This window comes from Brachyistius frenatus, unplaced genomic scaffold (genome assembly GCF_029030835.1).
Source record: "Brachyistius frenatus isolate BFR_SWC_R1_liver_20210118 unplaced genomic scaffold, ASM2903083v1 Contig_191, whole genome shotgun sequence".
Lineage (NCBI taxonomy): Eukaryota > Metazoa > Chordata > Actinopteri > Embiotocidae > Brachyistius > Brachyistius frenatus.
The window spans coordinates 141,631-162,500 of record NW_027210790.1 but is presented as its reverse complement, the minus strand read 5'-3'; the positions used below and the strand labels follow the sequence as shown (position 1 = coordinate 162,500).

The following is a 20,870-nucleotide window of genomic DNA, read 5'->3' as shown; positions in this document are numbered from 1 at the left end:
AAGGAGGGACTGTAAAAAAAGATTAAAAAAAAGTTAAGAAACATTCTTTAAAAAAACTTTAATCTTCTTCACATTAAACATCATCAACTTGTAAAATAACAGCAGATTTAAACATCAAACTTACTGTTTGCTCGTTTTTAAAACATTTTTCATCTCAACATGAACATCAGTTAAAAAAAAAAGAGTTTTCTGTTCCTCTGATCTGAAGAAGAGTTCTGAGGAGATCAGTGCAGTGAGCAGAGACGACCACCAGGGGTCATGTGACCGCCGTAATGACTCAGACACACCACCTGTGAGGTGAGCTCGACTGGATCAGCCAGAAAGACACACAGGCTGAACTCTGAACCTGCTGTTATGATTGGTTGTTTACCTGTCAGTCAGCTGGCCTCTATGTCGACGCCTCCCACAACAACCAATCACAGAAGAGCGTCCCTCCCACTAATCCAGTCTAGCCCCGGCTGTGTGTGAGTGCTTGACAGAGAAGGACTCCATGTTTGTCTCAGATCCTGTTTCGTTGGTGGCTCTTCCTCTTGGTGTAACCCCCCCCCTTCCCCCTCCCCCAGGGGTCTCCCCTGCAGCTCAGACTGAAGTTCCCACAGAGACCAGCTGCTCCTTCAGCCAACGCTCCTCAGCGTCTGGTAGCTCCTCGTCTTCTGCGCTCGCAGCAGCGGTGTCTGAGTGTCGGCGTCCCGACAGGAGAGCATCCGGCCGGCTCGGCGGAGGTGAACATGAGTCCATCCGTAGACCAGACTGTTGAGGAAACCCTGAGAGGCCGAGGTGAAGGCCTGAGGACAGAGGACACACCTCAGTCTCCGAGACATGCAGCTTGAAACATTGTTAATCTCAAACAATCACCAACCATCGGTGATGTCATCATCCATCAGTGATGTCATCATCCATCAGTGATGTCATCAACCATCAGTGATGTCATCGTTGGTTTGTGAATGTTAGGAATCCTTGAATGGGAGTCTATGGAGCCGGAGGCTTTTTGGAGCCGACTTCTAGTGGCACTCGCTGGTATTGCAGCTGAAGAACCATTTTACAGACCTGAAGCTACGAACTCTTTTAGAAACAGTTCGAGGTCTGAACGTCTTTGATCCTGTGAACGCGTCACAGACGGTTGATTACGTTACTCACCGTGTTCTGACGTCTCAGTGAAGATTCAGATTTTGATTTTTTTGATTTTATACACTTTATTAATCCCCGAGGGGAAATGTCTTCACTACAGCAGGGGGGCTCTCAGGGGGGAGCTGCTGCAGCAGGCTGCCACTAGCGCGGCGCCAGGTAACCTGACCTGAGGTGCATGTTTTTGGATGATGGGAGGAAGGCGGAGAACCCGGAGAGAACCCACGCAAGCACAGGGAGAACATGCAAACTCCGCACAGAAAGGCCCAGGACCGGATTCGAACCCAGAACCTTTTTGCTGTGAGGCGACAGTGCTAACCACTGCACCACCGTGCCGCCCAGATGTTTTCCTTGTACTTGGATGGCGGTTGTTTACAGTGCAGATGTTGTGTGTTTGTGTGGTAAACGTGTGTAAACATGTTGTAGCGGACCGACCTGTGATATGTAGAGGACGACCCCGGCGTCGCCCCGCCCCGCCGGTGGTGCTGCCACCCGCAGGAACGCCAGGCCGACCGCTGAGGAAACATCGCACACACAGATCAGACTGAAGCCCATCTGTCATTCACAACAACCAATCAGAATCCAGCAGCCCCTGAAACCTCACCCACTCCCAAACGCAGCGGCGTGAATCAGGATGGAGACACAAACCTGGACCCCAGCACAGCACCAAGACCAGCGGGTACAGCAGCATCCGCCGGTCCATCACACGGAACGAGGCGCGCTGCTGGTTGCCAAGGTAACCGTTGGAGGTCACGACCCGCCTGTAAATATGACGGGCTTTTACCACGAGCACCTGGTGAGGAGGCAAGAGGTCAAAGGTCAGCGTGTCGCCTCCATCGGCAACGAGATCAATGCCATGTCAGGTGGTCACTTCGGTCCGTTCGGTTCGTCCGGTCTGTCCGGTTCGGTCCGTCCGGTTCGGTCTGTCCGATCGTCCGGTTCGGTCTGTCTGGTAGTCCGGTTCGGTCTGTCTGGTCGTCCGGTTCGGTCCGTCCGGTCCGTCTGGCTCGGTCTGTCCGGTTGTCCGGTTCGGTGTGTCCGGTTCAGTCTGTCCGGTTCAGTCCGTTCGGTTCAGTCTGTCCGGTTCGGTCCATCTGGTTCGGTCTGTCCGGTCGTCCAGTTCGGTCTGTCCGGTTCGGTCTGTCCGGTTTGGTCCGTCCGGTCGTCCGGTTTGGTTCAGTCCGTTCGGTCTGTCCGGTCGTCCGGTTTGGTCTGTCTGGTTCGGTCCATCCGGTTCGGTCTGTCCGGTTGTCCGGTTCAGTCTGTCCGGTCATCTGGTTCGGTCTGTCCAGTTCGGTCCGTCCAGTCGTCCGGTTTGGTTCAGTCCGTTCGGTCCGTCTGGTCGTCTGGTTCGGTCTGTCTGGTTCGGTCCATCCGGTCCGTTCGGTTCAGTCTGTCCGGTTCGGTCCATCTGGCTCGGTCTGTCCAGTCACCCAGTTCGGTCTGTCCAGTCCGATCGTCCGGTTCGGTCCATCTGGTTCGGTCTGTCTGGTAGTCCGGTTCGGTCCGTCCGGCTAGGTCTGTCCGGTCGTCCGGTTTGGTCTGTCCGGTCCGTCCGGTCCGTTCAGTTCGGTTCAGTCTGTCCAGTCGTCCGGTTCGGTCTGTCCGGTCGTCCGGTTCAGTCCGTCTGGTTCGGTCTGTCCGGTCGTCTGGTTCGGTCTGTCCGGTTCGGTCCGTCCGGTCGTCCGGTTCGGTTCGGTCTGTCCGGTTCGGTCCGTCTGGTTCGGTCCGTCTGGCTCGGTCTGTCCGGTCTTCTGGTTCGGTGTGTCCGGTTCAGTCTGTCCGGTTCGGTCCGTCTGGCTCAGTCTGTCTGGTCGTCCAGTTCGGTCTGTCCAGTCCGGTCGTCCGGTTCGGTCTGTCCGGTCGTCCAGTTCAGTCTGTCTGGTCGTCCGGTTCAGTCCGTCTGGTTTGGTCTGTCCGGTTCGGTCCGTCCGGTCATCCGGTTCGGTTCGGTCTGTCCGGTCTCGGCTGTGAACTCACGGTGATGCTGAGGAGTGTGAGGATGAAGGTGATGAGGAAGACGGTCATGTGGTAGATCTGCAGCAGGCTGCAGGTTCTGATGAGTGGGCGGGGCTCTGAGGTCAGGTAGAGCGGTCCGGTGTGCATCAGCAGACACCTGGTTCCAGTACGGTGGCCCGCGAGGGACAAACAGAGAACAACCAGATGAAAAACTCTTTGAACACATCAGCTGCTGTTAAAATGAAACGGAACACTCGACGTCGTCCCGTGTTTGTCTACGACTTCCTGACGGGTGTCGATAAAGAGTGCGTCGGATTATCTTCGGTTTGTGGGGCGCGGCCATTAACCAACTCACCTGTAGGGTTCGCTGAAGTTGGCCTGACATTGGCTGATGGTTCCTGCTATAAAAACGGGTGCCATCAGCAGGACAGGAAGCAGACTGCAAACACGAGGAGGTCCAACACAGGTTAATCATCCATCATTCAATCAGTTCTGAAAGTCCAGACGGGACCGTGAACGCCACACGACCGTTGGTACTCACCATGACAACAGCGCGGTGACTTTCGCCGCCGTGTTCACTCTGTTGGAAAACTGGACAAAGAAGAAAGATTCAACGACCAGCTGGATGCTGCTATTCACTTTGGATTTGATGAGAGAAGTTGAATGGGAGTCTATGGAGCCGGAGGCTTTTTGGAGCCGACCTCTAGTGGCACTCGCTGGTATTGCAGCTGAAGACACTTCTGGATCAGAACCATTTTACAGACCTGAAGCTACGAACTCTTTTAGAAACAGTCTGTGTCTCCGGTGTGTTTTGTCCTTTGGGGCCACCGTACTGGGGGGTGTACTTATTAGCTGTATGTATTTATTTTTATTTAATTTTGTGTATATAGTCTGTGTATTTATTCATTGTTCTAATTTTTTTCTAAAACAATGATTTCTATCTCTCTTATTTCAGACACGTCTTTGTAAATTTGTTCTTATTGTGTGCAGCTTTTTGTGTTTCTATGCTGCTGTGACGACTAAATTTACCCCCGTGGGATTAATAAAGTTTAAATCTAATCTACGTGTACGGACCTGCGGGGAGGGGGGTGTCCCGGTACGTACCTGGGCCGGGTACCCTCTGAAGCTGCTGTAGAACTGGTCCCGGACTCCGGTGAACAGCTGCCAGACGTAGTTGAGCGTGAAGAGGAAGGAGCTCATGTAGAGAACCTGCAACAGAGCGCACGGCGTCACGCTGCGTTCGCTGCCTCCCAACAAAACATGTAGGTCAGGAATGCGGGTCGGTTTCCTCTCGCTGGGTCGGTCCCGGTTCTGCTGCTCTATTTCACCCCCGCCGACCCAGTTCAGGCTCGGTTCTGGACCGGGTCGTCTGGGGCGACCACGCGTGGCACCTGAACTCTCAGATACTAGTGTGTGGAGGACGTTCACTGACGGGTTGGAATGTCTGCTCTGATTGGCTTCCCTCCAGGTGGGCGTGGCCAATCAAACATAAACACTAACCAGGAGGATGGAGGTTCCTTTTCATCAAATCTCCACCAAGATGGCGGGTCTGCTGTAGCGCCTCCTGGAGGTCATTAAGCCCGGTCTTGTGCAGCCCTGATTGATGACATCATTCACCTGCGACCCGTTTGATGAGTTGATGACAGGCTGCTGAACTGCGATTGGTTCTGATCTCCTCGACTGTTCAACCAGCTCTGAAGTCACGTTCATGAAGTCGTCACCTTCACTGGAACTTTTTCATTTCAGTTCCATCTCTCAGGAGGAAGTTGAGATTTTCCAGCTGTGACGTGTTTCTTAAGGTCAAAACCGACTTCCTCTCAGTGTGGTTCGTTCTAAAGACGTGGAAACCCCGAAGGTTCCCGGAAAATCCTCAAAATAAAAACTCTAAATATCAATTCTATTAATAACTATTAGAAGACTTTCTGTGGCGGATTAATCAACATTTGTTCCACTGATCTGCATTCGCTGAACAATACGAGGAAAGATGAGGTCAGAGCAGTGTGTGTTTGTGTGTGTGTGTTACCTGCTCCACGGTGTGCAGAGTGTAGCAGTGTGTGTTCCTGCAGTGTTGAGAGAACAGCAGTGCTCCAGTCAGCCAGCAGGTGGCGAGCAGCAGGTCGGACACGCTGAGCAGCAGCAGAGGCTGCAGCTGGAAACACGTCATAAACAGGAAGTTAAAAAAAAAATCTGTCAACTGTTCCATAATCAATCTGTTTCTGAACAGAGATGCTGCCGTCGATTCCTTTGTTAGTAAACATAGTATTTTTAGGAAGACGTTAAGTTGGAGCAATCAGCATCCATCAGTGATGTCATCATCCATCAGTGATGTCATCGTTGGTTTGTGGACGTTATGAATCCTCCAGTTCAGATTCTGTCCGTCAACATCTTTGATAGTTCGGAGCGGTTTGGAGCAGGAAGTGACCATATTTGGACGAGCTGGGGGAGGAGCCAGCGGTGGATACTACGTCCCGCCCACCGATAGCTGTAACCTGACTGCACCACAGGCCTGTCAATCAAACAGACACGCCCCCAAAACCAGGTCTTCTTGAATCTTCTTTTCTAATGAATGAGGGATTATTTTCAGATGGACCTCCAGAAAACTAAGAAGAAGGAGTGACTTTAGCTAACAACACCGAGATAACTGATGGACACATTTTATTCACTTTGGATTTGATGAGAAAAGTTGAATGGGAGTCTATGGAGCCGGAGGCTTTTTGGAGCCGACCTCTAGTGGCACTCGCTGGTATTGCAGCTGAAGACACTTCCGGATTGGAACCATTTTTCATAGGCTCCACCCACTTTCATATCCGGCCTGTGGTTGGACCGTGAGATCATCATATTGGATCATTGACTTCCTGTCTGAGTGACTGACCTCCGGTGTGCGGCCGAGTCTCTGCAGCATCACGCAGACGATGATGGAACCAGAACCCAGAAAGCTGCGAACAGAACCACAGTTAGTCCCTAGGGTCCGATAAAGCCGGTTCTGGAGGTTCTGAACATGAAGGAGGTGAAAACCAGCTCTAATCAAATTATTTCCAGCTGACTGGAACTTTTCCTGCTTCTATTGTCTGAGCGCTGTGACCTCTGACCTCTTTCCCAGCGCTCCCATGCGCGTGAGCAGAAATGACAGCGTCATGTGGTGAGGAGGGTTCTGATGACATCACAGACCTCCATCTGCTCTAAACTAATATCACAACTCTGAATCTGCTCTTTATTATCTACGTTATTTAAACGTGTTATTTTAAACATGTGATATTTAAACGTGTTATTTTAAACATGTGATATTTAAACGTGTTATTTAAATATATTATTTAAACCTGTTATTTTCAGGGTTTTTATGTGAGCAGGTGAAGTGATGGAGGAACTCACCTGAGCAGAGCCATGACGAGCTGGATCCACCGGACGGCTTCATACACCTGCGTGCACACACACATGAACATCACCTGTATAGAATATATGTAATGTAATGTAATATAATATAATGTAATGTACTGTAATATAATATAATGTAATATAATATAATATAATGTAATATAATATAATGTAATATAATATGATATAATACAATGTAAATAATATAATGTAATATAATGTAATTTAATATAATATAACATAATGTAATGTAATATAATATAGTATAATGTAATGTAATATAATGTAATATAATATAATGTAATATAATACAATGTAATGTAATATAATATAATGTAATTTAATATAATACAATGTAATATAATATAATGTAATATAATATAGTATAATGTAATATAATATAATATAATTTAATGTAATATAATGTAATGTAATATAATACAATGTAATATAATATAATATAATATAATATAATGTAATATAATATAATGTAATGTAATATAATACAATGTAATATAATATAATGTAATATAATATAGTATAATGCAATATAATGTAATGTAATATAATATAATGTAATATAATATAATGTAATATAATTTAATGTAATATAACATAATGTAATGTAATATAATACAATGTAATATAATATAATATAATGTAATATAATATAATGTAATATAATGTAATGTAATATAATACAATGTAATATAATATAATGTAATATAATATAATGTAATATAATACAATGTAATATAATATAATGTAATATAATATAATATAATGTAATATAATACAATGTAATATAATATAATGTAATATAATATAATGTAATATAATACAATGTAATATAATATAATGTAATATAATATAATGTAATGTAATATAATACAATGTAATATAATATAATGTAATATAATATAATGTAATATAATGTATTATAATGTAATATAATATAATATAATGTAATATAATTCAATGTAATATAATACAATGTAATGTAATATAATATAATATAATGTAATGTAATGTAATGTTAATATAATGTAATATATAATATAATATAATGTAATATAATATAATATAATATGTTTGATGGTCATAGAGCGTTTTCATGTCTTTAAAAACAGGAAGTAGTTTATTGGAACGTTGGATTTGAGTGTTTGTGGCTGCAGGAAGGAAACCACGCCTCTGAGCTGCAGATGTTCGAAACAAAGAACAGAAACACACAAAAAACCCTGGAAATTTCAGAAAGTTAGTCTCCTCCCACAATCCTCCATGTTCCCTCCTCCCACCTGAGATTAGTCTCCTCCCACCTGAGCGCAGGTGTTCCCAGCTGATCATACATCTCAGCCACCGATTAACGTTTTCATTTAAATATTTCGTCAGAGACTTTAAAGTAACAGAACCAGTGAAATCTGGGAGACAAAATAAAAGATTTAAAATGATGAAACATCCTTACAAACTGCTTCCTGCTCATTTATCATATAAACTAGATATTTTGGGGTGTTTGGATGATGATGATGATGATAATAATAATAATAATAATAATAATAATAATAATAAATGTATTTCATAATAAAAGACCAAAAAGTATCTTTATTGATTTAAATATTTGTGTATTTATTGATGAGAGTAACTGAGTACATTTACTGGAGGATCTGAAGTTGAATGTAAAATATCTGATGAAACTCAGACAGGAAATTAATTGTTAATATTTATGTTTATTAACCTGCAATTATAAGAACAATAATGTCTCTCAGTCTGTCTGTCCGTCCGTGGGGACTAACATGTCCCCTGTCTGTCTCTCCGTGGAGACTAACCCGTCCCGTCTCTCAGTCTGTCTGTCCATGGGGACTAACCTGTCCCGTCTCCCAGTCTGTCTGTTTGTCCGTGGGGACTAACATGTCCCCTGTCTGTCTCTCTGTGGAGACTAACCTGTCCCGTATCCCAGTCTGTCTGTCCGTCCGTGGGAACTAACATGTCCCCTGTCTGTCTCTCCGTGGAGACTAACCTGTCCCGTCTCCCAGTCTCCCAGTCTGTCTGTAACATGTCCCCTGTGTCTCTCCGGGTCTAACATATCCCCTGTCTGTCTCTCCGTGGAGACTAACCCGTCCCGTCTCTCAGTCTGTCTGTCCATGGGGACTAACCTGTCCTGTCTCCCAGTCTGTCTGTCTGTCCGTGGGGACTAACATGTCCCCTGTCTGTCTCTCCGTGGCGACTAACCTGTCCCCTGTCTCCCAGTCTGTCCGTGGGGACTAACATGTCCCCTGTCTGTCTCTCCGTGGAGACTAACCCGTCCCGTCTCTCAGTCTGTCTGTCCATGGGGACTAACCTGTCCCGTCTCCCACTCTGTCTGTCCGTCCGTGGGAACTAACATGTCCCCTGTCTGTCTCTCCATGGAGACTAACCTGTCCCGTCTCCCAGTCTGTCTGTCCGTGGGGACTAACATGTCCCCTGTCTGTCTCTCCGTGGAGACTAACCCGTCCCGTCTCTCAGTCTGTCTGTCCATGGGGACTAACCTGTCCTGTCTCCCAGTCTGTCTGTCTGTCCGTGGGGACTAACATGTCCCCTGTCTGTCTCTCCGTGGAGACTAACCTGTCCCGTCTCCCAGTCTGTCTGTGGGGACTAACATGTCCCCTGTCTGTCTCTCCGTGGCGACTAACCTGTCCCCTGTCTCCCAGTCTGTCCGTGGGGACTAACATGTCCCCTGTCTGTCTCTCCGTGGAGACTAACCCGTCCCGTCTCTCAGTCTGTCTGTCCATGGGGACTAACCTGTCCCGTCTCCCAGTCTGTCTGTCCGTCCGTGGGAACTAACATGTCCCCTGTCTGTCTCTCCATGGAGACTAACCTGTCCCGTCTCCCAGTCTGTCTGTCCGTGGGGACTCACCTGGGTCCAGTCCTCGGCGCTGGTCGTGTTGTCCTCCGATCTGTTGGTCCCAGTCCACATGTTGACAGGGTGTGATGCCGCTGCAGTCTGGACCTGAACCCTGACAGGACCAGCTTTTATCCTGCAGCTCACACAGACCAGGCCCCGCCCACCGGGTCCATGACCACGCCCCCTGACGGAGAGGAGACCGTTGTCTCCTCAGCAGCCTCATCGTCTGGAGTCTTTGTCTCCGGCGCCCCCTGCAGGGCAGAACTGAGAACACAGAGCTGCGCGGGAAAGTTTCCTCATAAAAGATCAAAGTCGAGCCGAAATTAAATGTTCAGCTGCTGGAGACGAAACAAAGACCGGAAACGACAAAAAAAACAACTAAAAACTGACGATTGTGTAACTTTAGGTCAACGTGACTCTGCTAATGCTAGTTAGCTCTGAGGGAGACGTCACAGTACGTCACCCGGTCCCGGAAGGCTGCGCCGGTCCCGCTCCGGTCTTCCCGGTTTAATACGGATTAAGGTCATTTTAGAACCGACTCTGAAGCGCTGAACCCCCGCAGCGGAGGCGGACCGCTGCCCGGCCTCTCGGCGGGTTCAGGTCCATGTCAGGGCGGGAAGAAGGACACGAACCGCAGCAGTGATCTCCATCCAAGATCAAACATGGCGACCGAGCCTCCCTCACTCAGTGCTGCCGCCGCTGGCTGGAGGAGGAACTACAACAACAGGACACCTCGAACTTCACATTTAACTGGATCATTAATCTGCAATTAGCACAAAAACACGGATTATTTCATGTTTGTAAAACACTGAAAACTGAATCTTTGGACTTTTTTATTCAGACAAAGCTTCACCTAAATTAAATAATGAATAATTAAACCGATTTTTTTTTTCTTACTGCTGTTTAAATAACATATATCCCTTTATTTATTTCAGTCAAAATCCTGTACGACAAAATAAAATGACTCAAACTCAGAGAGGCTTTAATCAAACAGTTCAGAAATATAATAAACAATAAAAATAAAGACTCGCAGCTTTAACATGAAGATGAAACATGTTTGTTTTTATTTTAGTCACAGATCCTCCATGTTTCCTGATGATCAACAAAGAAACTGACAGCGAGTCTTTTCATTAAGAACCAGACCTGAAACCTCTGGAGCAGGATGAGGAGGAGCAGGATGAGGAGGAGCAGGGGGAGCAGGAGGCTCTGTGACAACCCTCAGGTATCCACATACTTCTGGAAAGTCTGATTTGATTTTTCTCTTCTTCACTGCTTCTTCTTCACCACGTGAGCGCAGTCGTACTTCCCTCTCACCACGGTGAGTTTGACCCCCGGCAGGTCCTGGGTCCGGCCGCCCTGAACCAGAACCACGTTGTGCTCCTGCAGGTTGTGTCCCTCCCCGGGGATGAACACCACCACCTCCTTCCCGTTGGACAGACGCACGCGAGCGCACTTCCTGTTGGCCGAGTTGGGCTTCTTGGGTTTGCGGATCATCGTCTTCAAGATCACCGCTTTGAGCTGCGGCCGGCCGAACGTAGCGCCGACGGATTTGGGAGTCTGTTTGGGTTTCCCCTGGCGGTGCATCTGGTTGAGGGTGGCCATGGTTCTGGAGAGGAGCGGCCCGGTCCAGGCAGAGGCATGCTGTGAGGCTGCGGAGGGTTTAACAGGCGACACGGACTCAGAACTTTCTCCAGAACTTTCACATTAAAAGCTTTACGCTGTGGAAGAGGCCCCGCCCCCTCGCACAGTTCACTGATCCGCCGCAGCGCTGAGCCCGACCCTCTCTGACCCTCTCCGACCCTCTCTAACCCTCTCTGACCCTCTCCGACCCTCTCTAATCCTCTCTAATCCTCTCTAACCCTCTCTAACCCTCTCTGACCCTCTCCGACCCTCTCTAATCCTCTCTAATCCTCTCTAACCCTCTCTGACCCTCTCTAATCCTCTCTAATCCTCTCTAATCCTCTCTGACCCTCTCCGACCCTCTCTAATCCTCTCTAATCCTCTCCGACCCTCTCCAACCCTCTCTAATCCTCTCTAATCCTCTCTAACCCTCTCCGACCCTCTCTAATCCTCTCTAATCCTCTCCGACCCTCTCTAATCCTCTCCGACCCTCTCTAATCCTCTCTAATCCTCTCTAATACTCTCCGACCCTCTCTAATCCTCTCTGACCCTCTCTAATCCTCTCTAATCCTCTCCGACCCTCTCCAACCCTCTCTAATCCTCTCTAATCCTCTCTGACCCTCTCTAACCCTCTCTAATCCTCTCTAATCCTCTCAGACCCTCTCCGACCCTCTCTAATCCTCTCTAATCCTCTCTGACCCTCTCTGACCCTCTCTAATCCTCTCTAATCCTCTCTAATCCTCTCTGACCCTCTCTAACCCTCTCTAATCCTCTCTAATCCTCTCTGACCCTCTCTAATCCTCTCCGACCCTCTCTAATCCTCTCTAATCCTCTCTAATCCTCTCTGACCCTCTCTGACCCTCTCTAATCCTCTCTAATCCTCTCTAATCCTCTCTGACCTTCTTTTAGCCCGACCCTCTCCGACCTGCTGGAATAATTCAAGAATCTGAACCGAAGTGATCGGGTCTGACGGTTCAGGTTGTAAATTACAGAGTCGAGTTTTCAGACATTTACAGAGGAACAAGGTTACAATAAGCAGGTTTATCTGCCTGTAGATTTATTGTTTGATTATTAAAAGTTATGAGTTTACTGAGAGCTGAGAGGAGAAGCAAGAAGTTCTCAGACAGAAACGCCTGCCGGGAAGCAGAAGTCACATCAGCTGAAACTATCATTTATAAAATCTGGTGAACTTTAATATGTAATGAAATACAACAGAGAATTAAAGCTGCGTGATATCTGAACGTCATTGGATGTGTGCAGGTAACTCACCTTGAAACAGTGACGTCATCACCGGTCTGAAGCTCCACAACGACGTCATCCCTGAATCACAGAAACACTTCGTGAACATCAGTGAAGGAAATCAAATGTAAAACCGACTTCAAATAACAAGTTGTCAGAAACACACCGGCCGATGTGAAGATGGACCTTTAAAGGTTTTAACGATGTCTCGCACGAACCGGATCCCCGGTCCAGGCCCGGATCCCCGGATCCCCGGTCCTGGCCCGGATCCCCGGATCCCCGGTCCTGGCCCGGATCCCCGGATCCCCGGTCCTGGCCCGGATCCCCGGATCCCCGGTCCAGGCCCGGATCCCGGGATCCCCGGTCCAGGCCCGGATCCCGGATCCCCGGTCCAGGCCCGGATCCCGGGTTCTGAGGGAACAGGAACTCTAAAATGTCCCGTTTTGTTAAATGGAGTCTGGTGCAACGGTGGCTGCACTGTAAGCTGCTGCTAACATCGTCACTCATTATTGATCACGTTTGTTCACGTGCTCATTATTGATCACGTTTGTTCACGTGCTCATTATTGATCACGTTTGTTCACGTGCTCATTATTGATCACGTCTGATTAGATGTCATACAGCGGCTAATGGCTAACAGCTAGCTCCCAGCACAGAGGTTACCTGCAGGTTTATCTCACCTGCTCAGAGGAACCGGAACAAACCGCCTCCGACGTCACGATGTCCGGTCGATGAAACGGAACTTCGAGGTCTTGAAATTTCACCGATTTATCGCATTTTAGATAAATAAAAAAACAGCCAAGGACGAAAAACCACAGCGTGACCTACCGTCACCCGGAAGTACTTCTTCTTCTTCTTCGGCAGTCTTCAGCATCCATAAACGTCTGTTACTGCCCCCTTCTGGCTCGAATCGTCCACTTCAGTCCAGTAATTTGATTATTTCCCTCCAAAATAAACTTTGTATTTGATATTTATAGTTTTAATATAAAAACTACAGATTCAGTTATTCAAACATCTTTTTTATTTTCCAGAATTCCAGAGTGAACAGACATTGTCATGAAATTAAATAATTAAATTACAAAATACTAGCAGTTGTCATCAGTTACAGAAACTGAGATAAAATGTATCAGATGTCTTTGACTCTATTCGTCCAATAGGATGAGCTCAAACTCTGAGCCTCGCTTTTGATTGGTTCTGTGGTTTGAATTAGCCCCGCCTCCTGCCTGACACTCAAATCGGTCACATGTCGACTATAACATGATGTTTAAAAAGAGTCGTTGAGAGTGAAACCTTCATCTTCACTCAGCAGGAAGTCGAGTTATTGATCAGTCATGGATCAGTTATTGATCAGTTATTGATCAGTTATTGATCAGTCATGGATCAGTCATGGATCAGTTATTGATCAATTATTGATCAGTAATGGATCAGTTATTGATCAGTTGGATCAGTTATTGATCAGTTATTGATCAGTCATGGATCAGTTATTGATCAGTCATGGAACAGTTATTGATCAGTTATTGATCAGTTGTTGATCAGTTATTGATCATTTATTGATCAGTTATTGATCAGTAATGGATCAGTTATTGATCAGTTGTTGATCAGTTATTGATCAGTTATTGATCAGTAATGGATCAGTTATTGATCAGTTATGGATCAGTCATTGATCAGTTATTGATCAGTTATGGATCAGTTATTGATCAGTTATGGATCAGTTATTGATCAGTCATGGATCAGTTATTGATCAGTTATTGATCAGTCATGGATCAGTTATTGATCAGTTATGGATCAGTTATGGATCAGTCATGGATCAGTTATGGATCAGCTATTGATCAGTTGTTGATCAGTTATTGATCAGTTATGGATCAGTTATTGATCAGTTATTGATCAGTCATTGATCAGTTATTGATCAGTTATGGATCAGTTATTGATCAGTTATTGATCAGTCATGGATCAGTTATTGATCAGTTATGGATCAGTTATGGATCAGCTATTGATCAGTTGTTGATCAGTTATTGATCAGTCATGGATCAGTTATTGATCAGTTATGGATCAGTTATGGATCAGCTATTGATCAGTTGTTGATCAGTTATTGATCAGTTATGGATCAGTTATTGATCAGTTATGGATCAGTCATGGATCAGCTATTGATCAGTTGTTGATCAGTTATTGATCACTTATTGATCAGTTGTTGATCAGATATTGATCAGTTATTGATCAGTAATGGATCAGTTATTGATCAGTTATGGATCAGTCATGGATCAGTTATTGATCAGTCATGGATCAGTTATTGATCAGTCATGGATCAGTTATTGATCAGTTATTGATCAGTCATGGATCAGTTATTGATCAGTTATTGATCAGTCATGGATCAGTTATTGATCAGTTATTGATCAGTTGTTGATCAGTAATGGATCAGTTATTGATCAGTAATGGATCAGTTATTGATCAGTTATGGATCAGTCATGGATCAGTTATTGATCAGTTGTTGATCAGTAATGGATCAGTTATTGATCAGTTATGGATCAGTCATGGATCAGTTATTGATCAGTTGTTGATCAGTAATGGATCAGTTATTGATCAGTTGTTGATCAGTTATTGATCAGTTATTGATCAGTAATGGATCAGTTATTGATCAGTTATGGATCAGTCATGGATCAGTTATTGATCAGTTGTTGATCAGTTATTGATCAGTTGTGGATCAGTAATGGATCAGTTATTGATCAGTTATGGATCAGTAATGGATCAGTTATTGATCAGCAATGGATCAGTTATTGATCAGTTATTGATCAGTTGTTGATCAGTTATTGATCAGATATTGATCAGTCATGGATCAGTTATTGATCAGTTATTGATCAGTTATTGATCAGTAATGGATCAGTTATTGATCAGTTATGGATCAGTCATGGATCAGTTATTGATCAGTTGTTGATCAGTTATTGATCAGTCATGGATCAGTTATTGATCAGTTATTGATCAGTCATGGATCAGTTATTGATCAGTTGTTGATCAGTTATTGATCAGTCATGGATCAGTTATTGATCAGTTATTGATCAGTAATGGATCAGTTATTGATCAGTTATTGATCAGTCATGGATCAGTTATTGATCAGTTGTTGATCAGTTATTGATCAGTTATGGATCAGTTATTGATCAGTTATTGATCAGTCATGGATCAGTTATTGATCAGTTATGGATCAGTTATAGATCAGCTATTGATCAGTTGTTGATCAGTTATTGATCAGTTGTGGATCAGTTATTGATCAGTTATTGATCAGTCATGGATCAGTTATTGATTAGTTATGGATCAGTTATGGATCAGCTATTGATCAGTTGTTGATCAGTTATTGATCAGTTATGGATCAGTTATTGATCAGTTATGGATCAGTCATGGATCAGCTATTGATCAGTTGTTGATCAGTTATTGATCAGTTGTTGATCAGTTATTGATCAGTTATTGATCAGTAATGGATCAGTTATTGATCAGTTATGGATCAGTCATGGATCAGTTATTGATCAGTCATGGATCAGTTATTGATCAGTTATTGATCAGTCATGGATCAGTTATTGATCAGTTATTGATCAGTTATGGATCAGTTATTGATCAGTCATGGATCAGTTATTGATCAGTTATTGATCAGTTGTTGATCAGTCATGGATCAGTCATGGATCAGTTATTGATCAGTTGTTGATCAGTAATGGATCAGTTATTGATCAGTTATTGATCAGTAATGGATCAGTTATTGATCAGTCATGGATCAGTTGTTGATCAGTTATTGATCAGTTATGGATCAGTTATTGATCAGTTATTGATCAGTCATGGATCAGTTATTGATCAGTTATGGATCAGTTATGGATCAGCTATGGATCAGTTGTTGATCAGTTATTGATCAGTTATGGATCAGTTATTGATCAGTTATTGATCAGTCATGGATCAGTTATTGATCAGTTATGGATCAGTTATGGATCAGCTGTTGATCAGTTATTGATCAGTTATGGATCAGTTATGGATCAGCTATTGATCAGTTGTTGATCAGTTATTGATCAGTTATGGATCAGTTATTGATCAGTTATGGATCAGCTATTGATCAGTTGTTGATCAGTTATTGATCAGTTATTGATCAGTAATGGATCAGTTATTGATCAGTTATGGATCAGTTATTGATCAGTCATGGATCAGTTATTGATCAGTTATTGATCAGTCATGGATCAGTTATTGATCAGTTATTGATCAGTCATGGATCAGTTATTGATCAGTTATTGATCAGTCATGGATCAGTTATTGATCAGTTATTGATCAGTTGTTGATCAGTCATGGATCAGTCATGGATCAGTTATTGATCAGTTGTTGATCAGTAATGGATCAGTTATTGATCAGTTATGGATCAGTCATGGATCAGTTATTGATCAGTTGTTGATCAGTAATGGATCAGTTATTGATCAGTTATGGATCAGTAATGGATCAGCTATTGATCAGTTGTTGATCAGTGATTGATCAGTCATGGATCAGTTATGGATCAGTAATGGATCAGTTATTGATCAGTTATTGATCAGTTGTTGATCAGTTATTGATCAGTTATGGATCAGTCATGGATCAGTTATTGATCAGTTGTTGATCAGTTATTGATCAGTTATGGATCAGTAATGGATCAGTTATTGATCAGTTATGGATCAGTAATGGATCAGTTATTGATCAGCCATGGATCAGTTATTGATCAGTTATTGATCAGTCATGGATCAGTTATTGATCAGTTATTGATCAGTAATGGATCAGTTATTGATCAGTTATGGATCAGTCATGGATCAGTTATTGATCAGTTGTTGATCAGTTATTGATCAGTTATTGATCAGTTATTGATCAGTTGTTGATCAGTTATGGATCAGTCATGGATCAGTTATTGATCAGTCATGGATCAGTTATTGATCAGTTATTGATCAGTAATGGATCAGTTATTGATCAGTTATTGATCAGTCATGGATGAGTTATTGATCAGTCATGGATCAGTTATTGATCAGTTATTGATCAGTTATTGATCAGTTGTTGATCAGTTATGGATCAGTCATGGATCAGTTATTGATCAGTCATGGATCAGCTGTGATAATCACTGCAGTCAGTTATTCATTAAACCTGCTGCAGACCTGGTTTAAATCAGGTTTAGTCCCCTCCCCCCTGATCACCTTGATGACAGATGTTATGCTGAGTCAGCAGAACATCAGATTAATGCCGAGTCAGCACATTTTACAGGAAATAATAACAGATGAAGAGACTCAGCTGATTTATTCTTTGATCAGATGATTGATTTTCTACTTGAAACCTTCTTCTGCCAACCCCTCACCTTTACCTGAGGGACCTCTGGAGGGTCCTGACCCTCAGGTTGGGAACCGGAGCGACTGACAGGAAGTGGCAGCTGCCAGAGTCCACAGGTCACCGATGGATGGAATCAGCGCTGATAAGATCGATGATCTGCAGCCGAAGGTCTCGTCCTTCCCGGCTCCTCAGCAGATCTCTATCGCCGCGGTTACACATTGAACCCAGGAGGGAGGGGGCCTCAGGTGTGCAGCAGGTGTGCAGCAGGTGTGCAGCAGGTGTGCGAGTTGCTCTCAGAGAAGGTGAAGATGAGGCTGCAGCTCCTCCTGGTCCTCTCGGCGGTGATCTGCGCCGCCGGCAAGCCGCTGAGCAAGGCAGCGGCGAGGAAGACGAAGCTGCTGCTCGTCTCCTTCGACGGCTTCCGGTGGGACTACGACCAGGACGTGGACACGCCGCACCTGGACCGGCTCGCTGTGGACGGAGTCAAGGCCAAGTACATCACCCCCCCGATGCTGACCATGACATCACCGTCACACTTCACCACCATCACCGGTAACACCTGAGACAACACCTGCAGTTTCATTTAGCTTCATTTAGTTTAGTTTAATTTCACTTAATTTAAGATAACTGAACTTAACTTAATATAATGTAATTTATTTTATTTAAACTAATTTAATTCAATGTAATTTATTAACTCTAATTTAATTTAATCTAATTCAATTTAATCTATTTTAATTTAATGCAATTAAATGTAGTTGTTGTGCTGTTACCTTCCCTGTAAATACTGCAGTTAATTTGAAGTTACTTTAATACTTCCCGGCTTTAAACTCCATCTGAGTATTCAGTTTAAATAAAACACAAATGTTAGCAAAATGAATTAGTGAAATCAGCTCCGACAGTAAAACGCTGACTCAGACTTTAATGACTCAGGGTCAATAATCTAAGTCGTTCTACAGAACAGCTTCTTTTACTGCTGTTGTGGTTTTTGCTGATGATACTTGTGTACTTTTATTTGTTTGTGGTTTTTAATGCAGTTTAATGTGATGTAAACTTCCCCCACTATCAGCTGTTCTGCTCGTTTTTAACCTTCAGCAGAAACTGTTGCTTTCGATTGACGTAATAAAAGACGGATATAAGACGTGTTTTATTGTCCTGAAGGAGCTGCAGACCGTCAGAGTCCAGAGTCCTCGGAGGTTCAACCAACAACCATCTTCTCTGTTGCTACTTCACTTCTGGTTTCAGGTTGAACTTGAACTCAAACCTGCTGCAGACCTGGTTTAACTGGAGTTGGTTTCGGTCTAATCTCCGATCCTAATGATTCCTTCTGTCCACTAAACACTGAACTTCCTGTAGCGGTGCAGCTTCCTGTCTGTCACCGTGGTAACCGTTAGAAACCCTTCCTTTGTGATCAGGCAGATGGGTGGAGGACCACGAAGTCGTCCACAACATGATGTTCAACCCCAAGACCAACTTAAAACTGAACCACAAAGAGACGCTGAAGCGATCCGAGTGGTGGGACAACGGCGTTCTGCCGTTATGGATCACCGCCCAGAACCAGGTGAGTCACCGATCGGGTCATCGACAACAAACTCAACAGGTAACATTGATCTGAAAATAGTCCCCCTTGCAGCCGTGTCAGGAAACTACCGACGCTTTTATCTGTTCTTCATTTCAGGGTCTGAAAACGGCATCCTTCCACTTCCCAGGGGGCGGAGCCAACTACAGCGGCCAAGCGATCCACCGGGCGCTGGTGGAGGAGGTCGGTCAACCGGACGACAACGAGACGGAGTGGCGTCAGAACATCGACACGGTACTGAGCTGGTTCTCCGAGGAGGACTTCGACTTGGTGACGCTGTACTACGGCGAGCCGGACAACGTGGGCCACGCCAAGGGGCCGGACCACCCGCGCAGGAAGGAGATCATCCGGCAGATCGACCGCACCGTCGGGTACCTGAGGGAGGCCATCCACCGCCGCGGCCTGAACGACATCCTGAACGTCATCCTCACCTCGGACCACGGCATGACCACCGTCAAGAAGCGACCGCTGGTGGACGAGATCGTTCTCAACAAGTACCTCAATTTAATCAAATTCGCCAGCTTCGAAATCCTCGACTACGGCGGGTTCGGCATCCTGACGCCGCGGCCGGGGAAACAGCAGGAGGTGTTCGACGCTCTGTCCAAAGCGCCCAATCTGACGGTCTACAAGAAACACGAGATGCCCGCCAGCTTCCATCTGGCCAACAGCGAGCGGCTGCCTCCCATCGTGATCGTGGCAGATCTGGGCTTCAACCTCAACTCGGTACGCGTCCCAAGACTCAAACCTGCATTTAGTGTCCGACCGTCAAACCGAGTCCACCGGAGACGACGGGACGCAGGACTGAACTGGAGCTGCAGACATCTCAGTTCATGTAGAGTGAGACGATTCGTTTATTCTGGTCTCTGACATGGTTTCCCCTGGTTTTAGACTGGTGTTGGACTTGATTAGAACTGATTCAGGACCCGGTTTGGGACTCGGTTTGGGACTTGTTTTAGAGCTTCAGTGTCCCACGGGTTCTGCGATCCAGATCGTCTCCACGGTTCTGAGATCTGGACTCTGTTCTGTTTCTCACCAGAGATTCATCGTCTACGTTAACAAAGGCGATCACGGCTTCCACAACGGCGAGATGGACATGAAGACCATCTTCAGGGCCTTCGGACCGAGCTTCAAGAGCAACTTCCTGTCGGAGCCGTTCGACAGCGTCCACATCTACCCTCTGATGTGTCAACTGCTGCAGATCCAACCGGCGCCGCACAACGGATCGCTGGCGGTGACGGAGAAGATGCTGCTGGGCGGTGAGTCGGACCTCCGCCCTCTGAAGGAGCCGTCCGACCGCAGGGGTCTTTACAGAGTTATTTCTAAACACTTCTGATCATTACACCGCCTTAATCAATTATAAACCCTAGAAATAAAGTCTGGAGAACCGCTGGAACGAGAAGAGAAACGTAAACCACAAACTGGCTAGTTGAGGCTAACTCTTAGTTTTAGCTAATGCTAACACACGAAATTGACAAATGTCAAATTTGTACTACAGTACAAATAGTACTACTATTATTATAGTATTAATACTACAGTATTACAGTCAGAGCAGCAGATGTGTGAACGGTTGTTTGTCTGCAGGATCTCGGAGAGTTCAACGGTCCGTCGCTCTGCTGCTGTCGATGCTCTCCGTGTTCACGATGCTGTAACGGATCCGGAACCAGAACCCAGCCTGTCCGGAACCAGAACCCAGTCCGTCCGGAACCAGAACCCAGTCCGTCCGGAACCAGAACCTCAGCCTCCGGCTCCTGGTCTGGACCTGCTGGTCTTCCGGTTTCAACTCGGCTGGACTCTGATA

The 20,870-nt window shown here is 45.3% G+C and overlaps 3 protein-coding genes across 4 annotated transcripts; 1 reads left to right on the top strand and 2 right to left on the bottom strand.

The window, feature by feature from the left end:
• Positions 1–69: 69 nt before the first annotated feature.
• On the bottom strand, positions 70–10,299 carry tmem116 (transmembrane protein 116). Of its 2 annotated transcripts, XM_069718384.1 has the most exons (11): positions 9,347–10,299; positions 6,454–6,500; positions 5,957–6,020; positions 5,108–5,233; positions 4,189–4,293; positions 3,626–3,675; positions 3,440–3,523; positions 3,106–3,241; positions 1,774–1,918; positions 1,561–1,640; positions 70–785 (listed from the first exon to the last, which is right to left on the bottom strand). In XM_069718384.1, exons 1-11 carry the CDS (start codon positions 9,404–9,406, stop codon positions 615–617), a joined length of 1,068 nt encoding a protein of 355 aa, XP_069574485.1. In that variant the 5' UTR covers positions 9,407–10,299; the 3' UTR covers positions 70–614. The 2 variants fall into 2 exon arrangements, with proteins under 2 accessions (XP_069574485.1, XP_069574486.1); XM_069718385.1 differs by lacking the exons at positions 5,108–5,233; positions 5,957–6,020; positions 6,454–6,500; positions 9,347–10,299 and adding an exon at positions 4,513–5,022 and having other exon boundaries at positions 4,189–4,480.
• Positions 10,300–10,375: 76 nt separating this feature from the next.
• On the bottom strand, positions 10,376–13,050 carry mrps12 (mitochondrial ribosomal protein S12). Its single transcript, XM_069718394.1, has 3 exons — positions 12,873–13,050; positions 12,224–12,274; positions 10,376–10,983 (listed from the first exon to the last, which is right to left on the bottom strand). Exons 2-3 carry the CDS (start codon positions 12,270–12,272, stop codon positions 10,601–10,603), a joined length of 432 nt encoding a protein of 143 aa, XP_069574495.1. The 5' UTR covers positions 12,273–12,274; positions 12,873–13,050; the 3' UTR covers positions 10,376–10,600.
• A 4,754-nt stretch (positions 13,051–17,804) lies between these two features.
• On the top strand, positions 17,805–20,721 carry LOC138632667 (ectonucleotide pyrophosphatase/phosphodiesterase family member 7). Its single transcript, XM_069718414.1, has 5 exons — positions 17,805–18,048; positions 18,909–19,054; positions 19,172–19,795; positions 20,109–20,328; positions 20,654–20,721. The coding sequence occupies exons 1-5, from the start codon at positions 17,805–17,807 to the stop codon at positions 20,719–20,721; spliced, it is 1,302 nt and encodes a 433-aa protein (XP_069574515.1).
• The last annotated feature ends 149 nt before the right edge of the window (positions 20,722–20,870 follow it).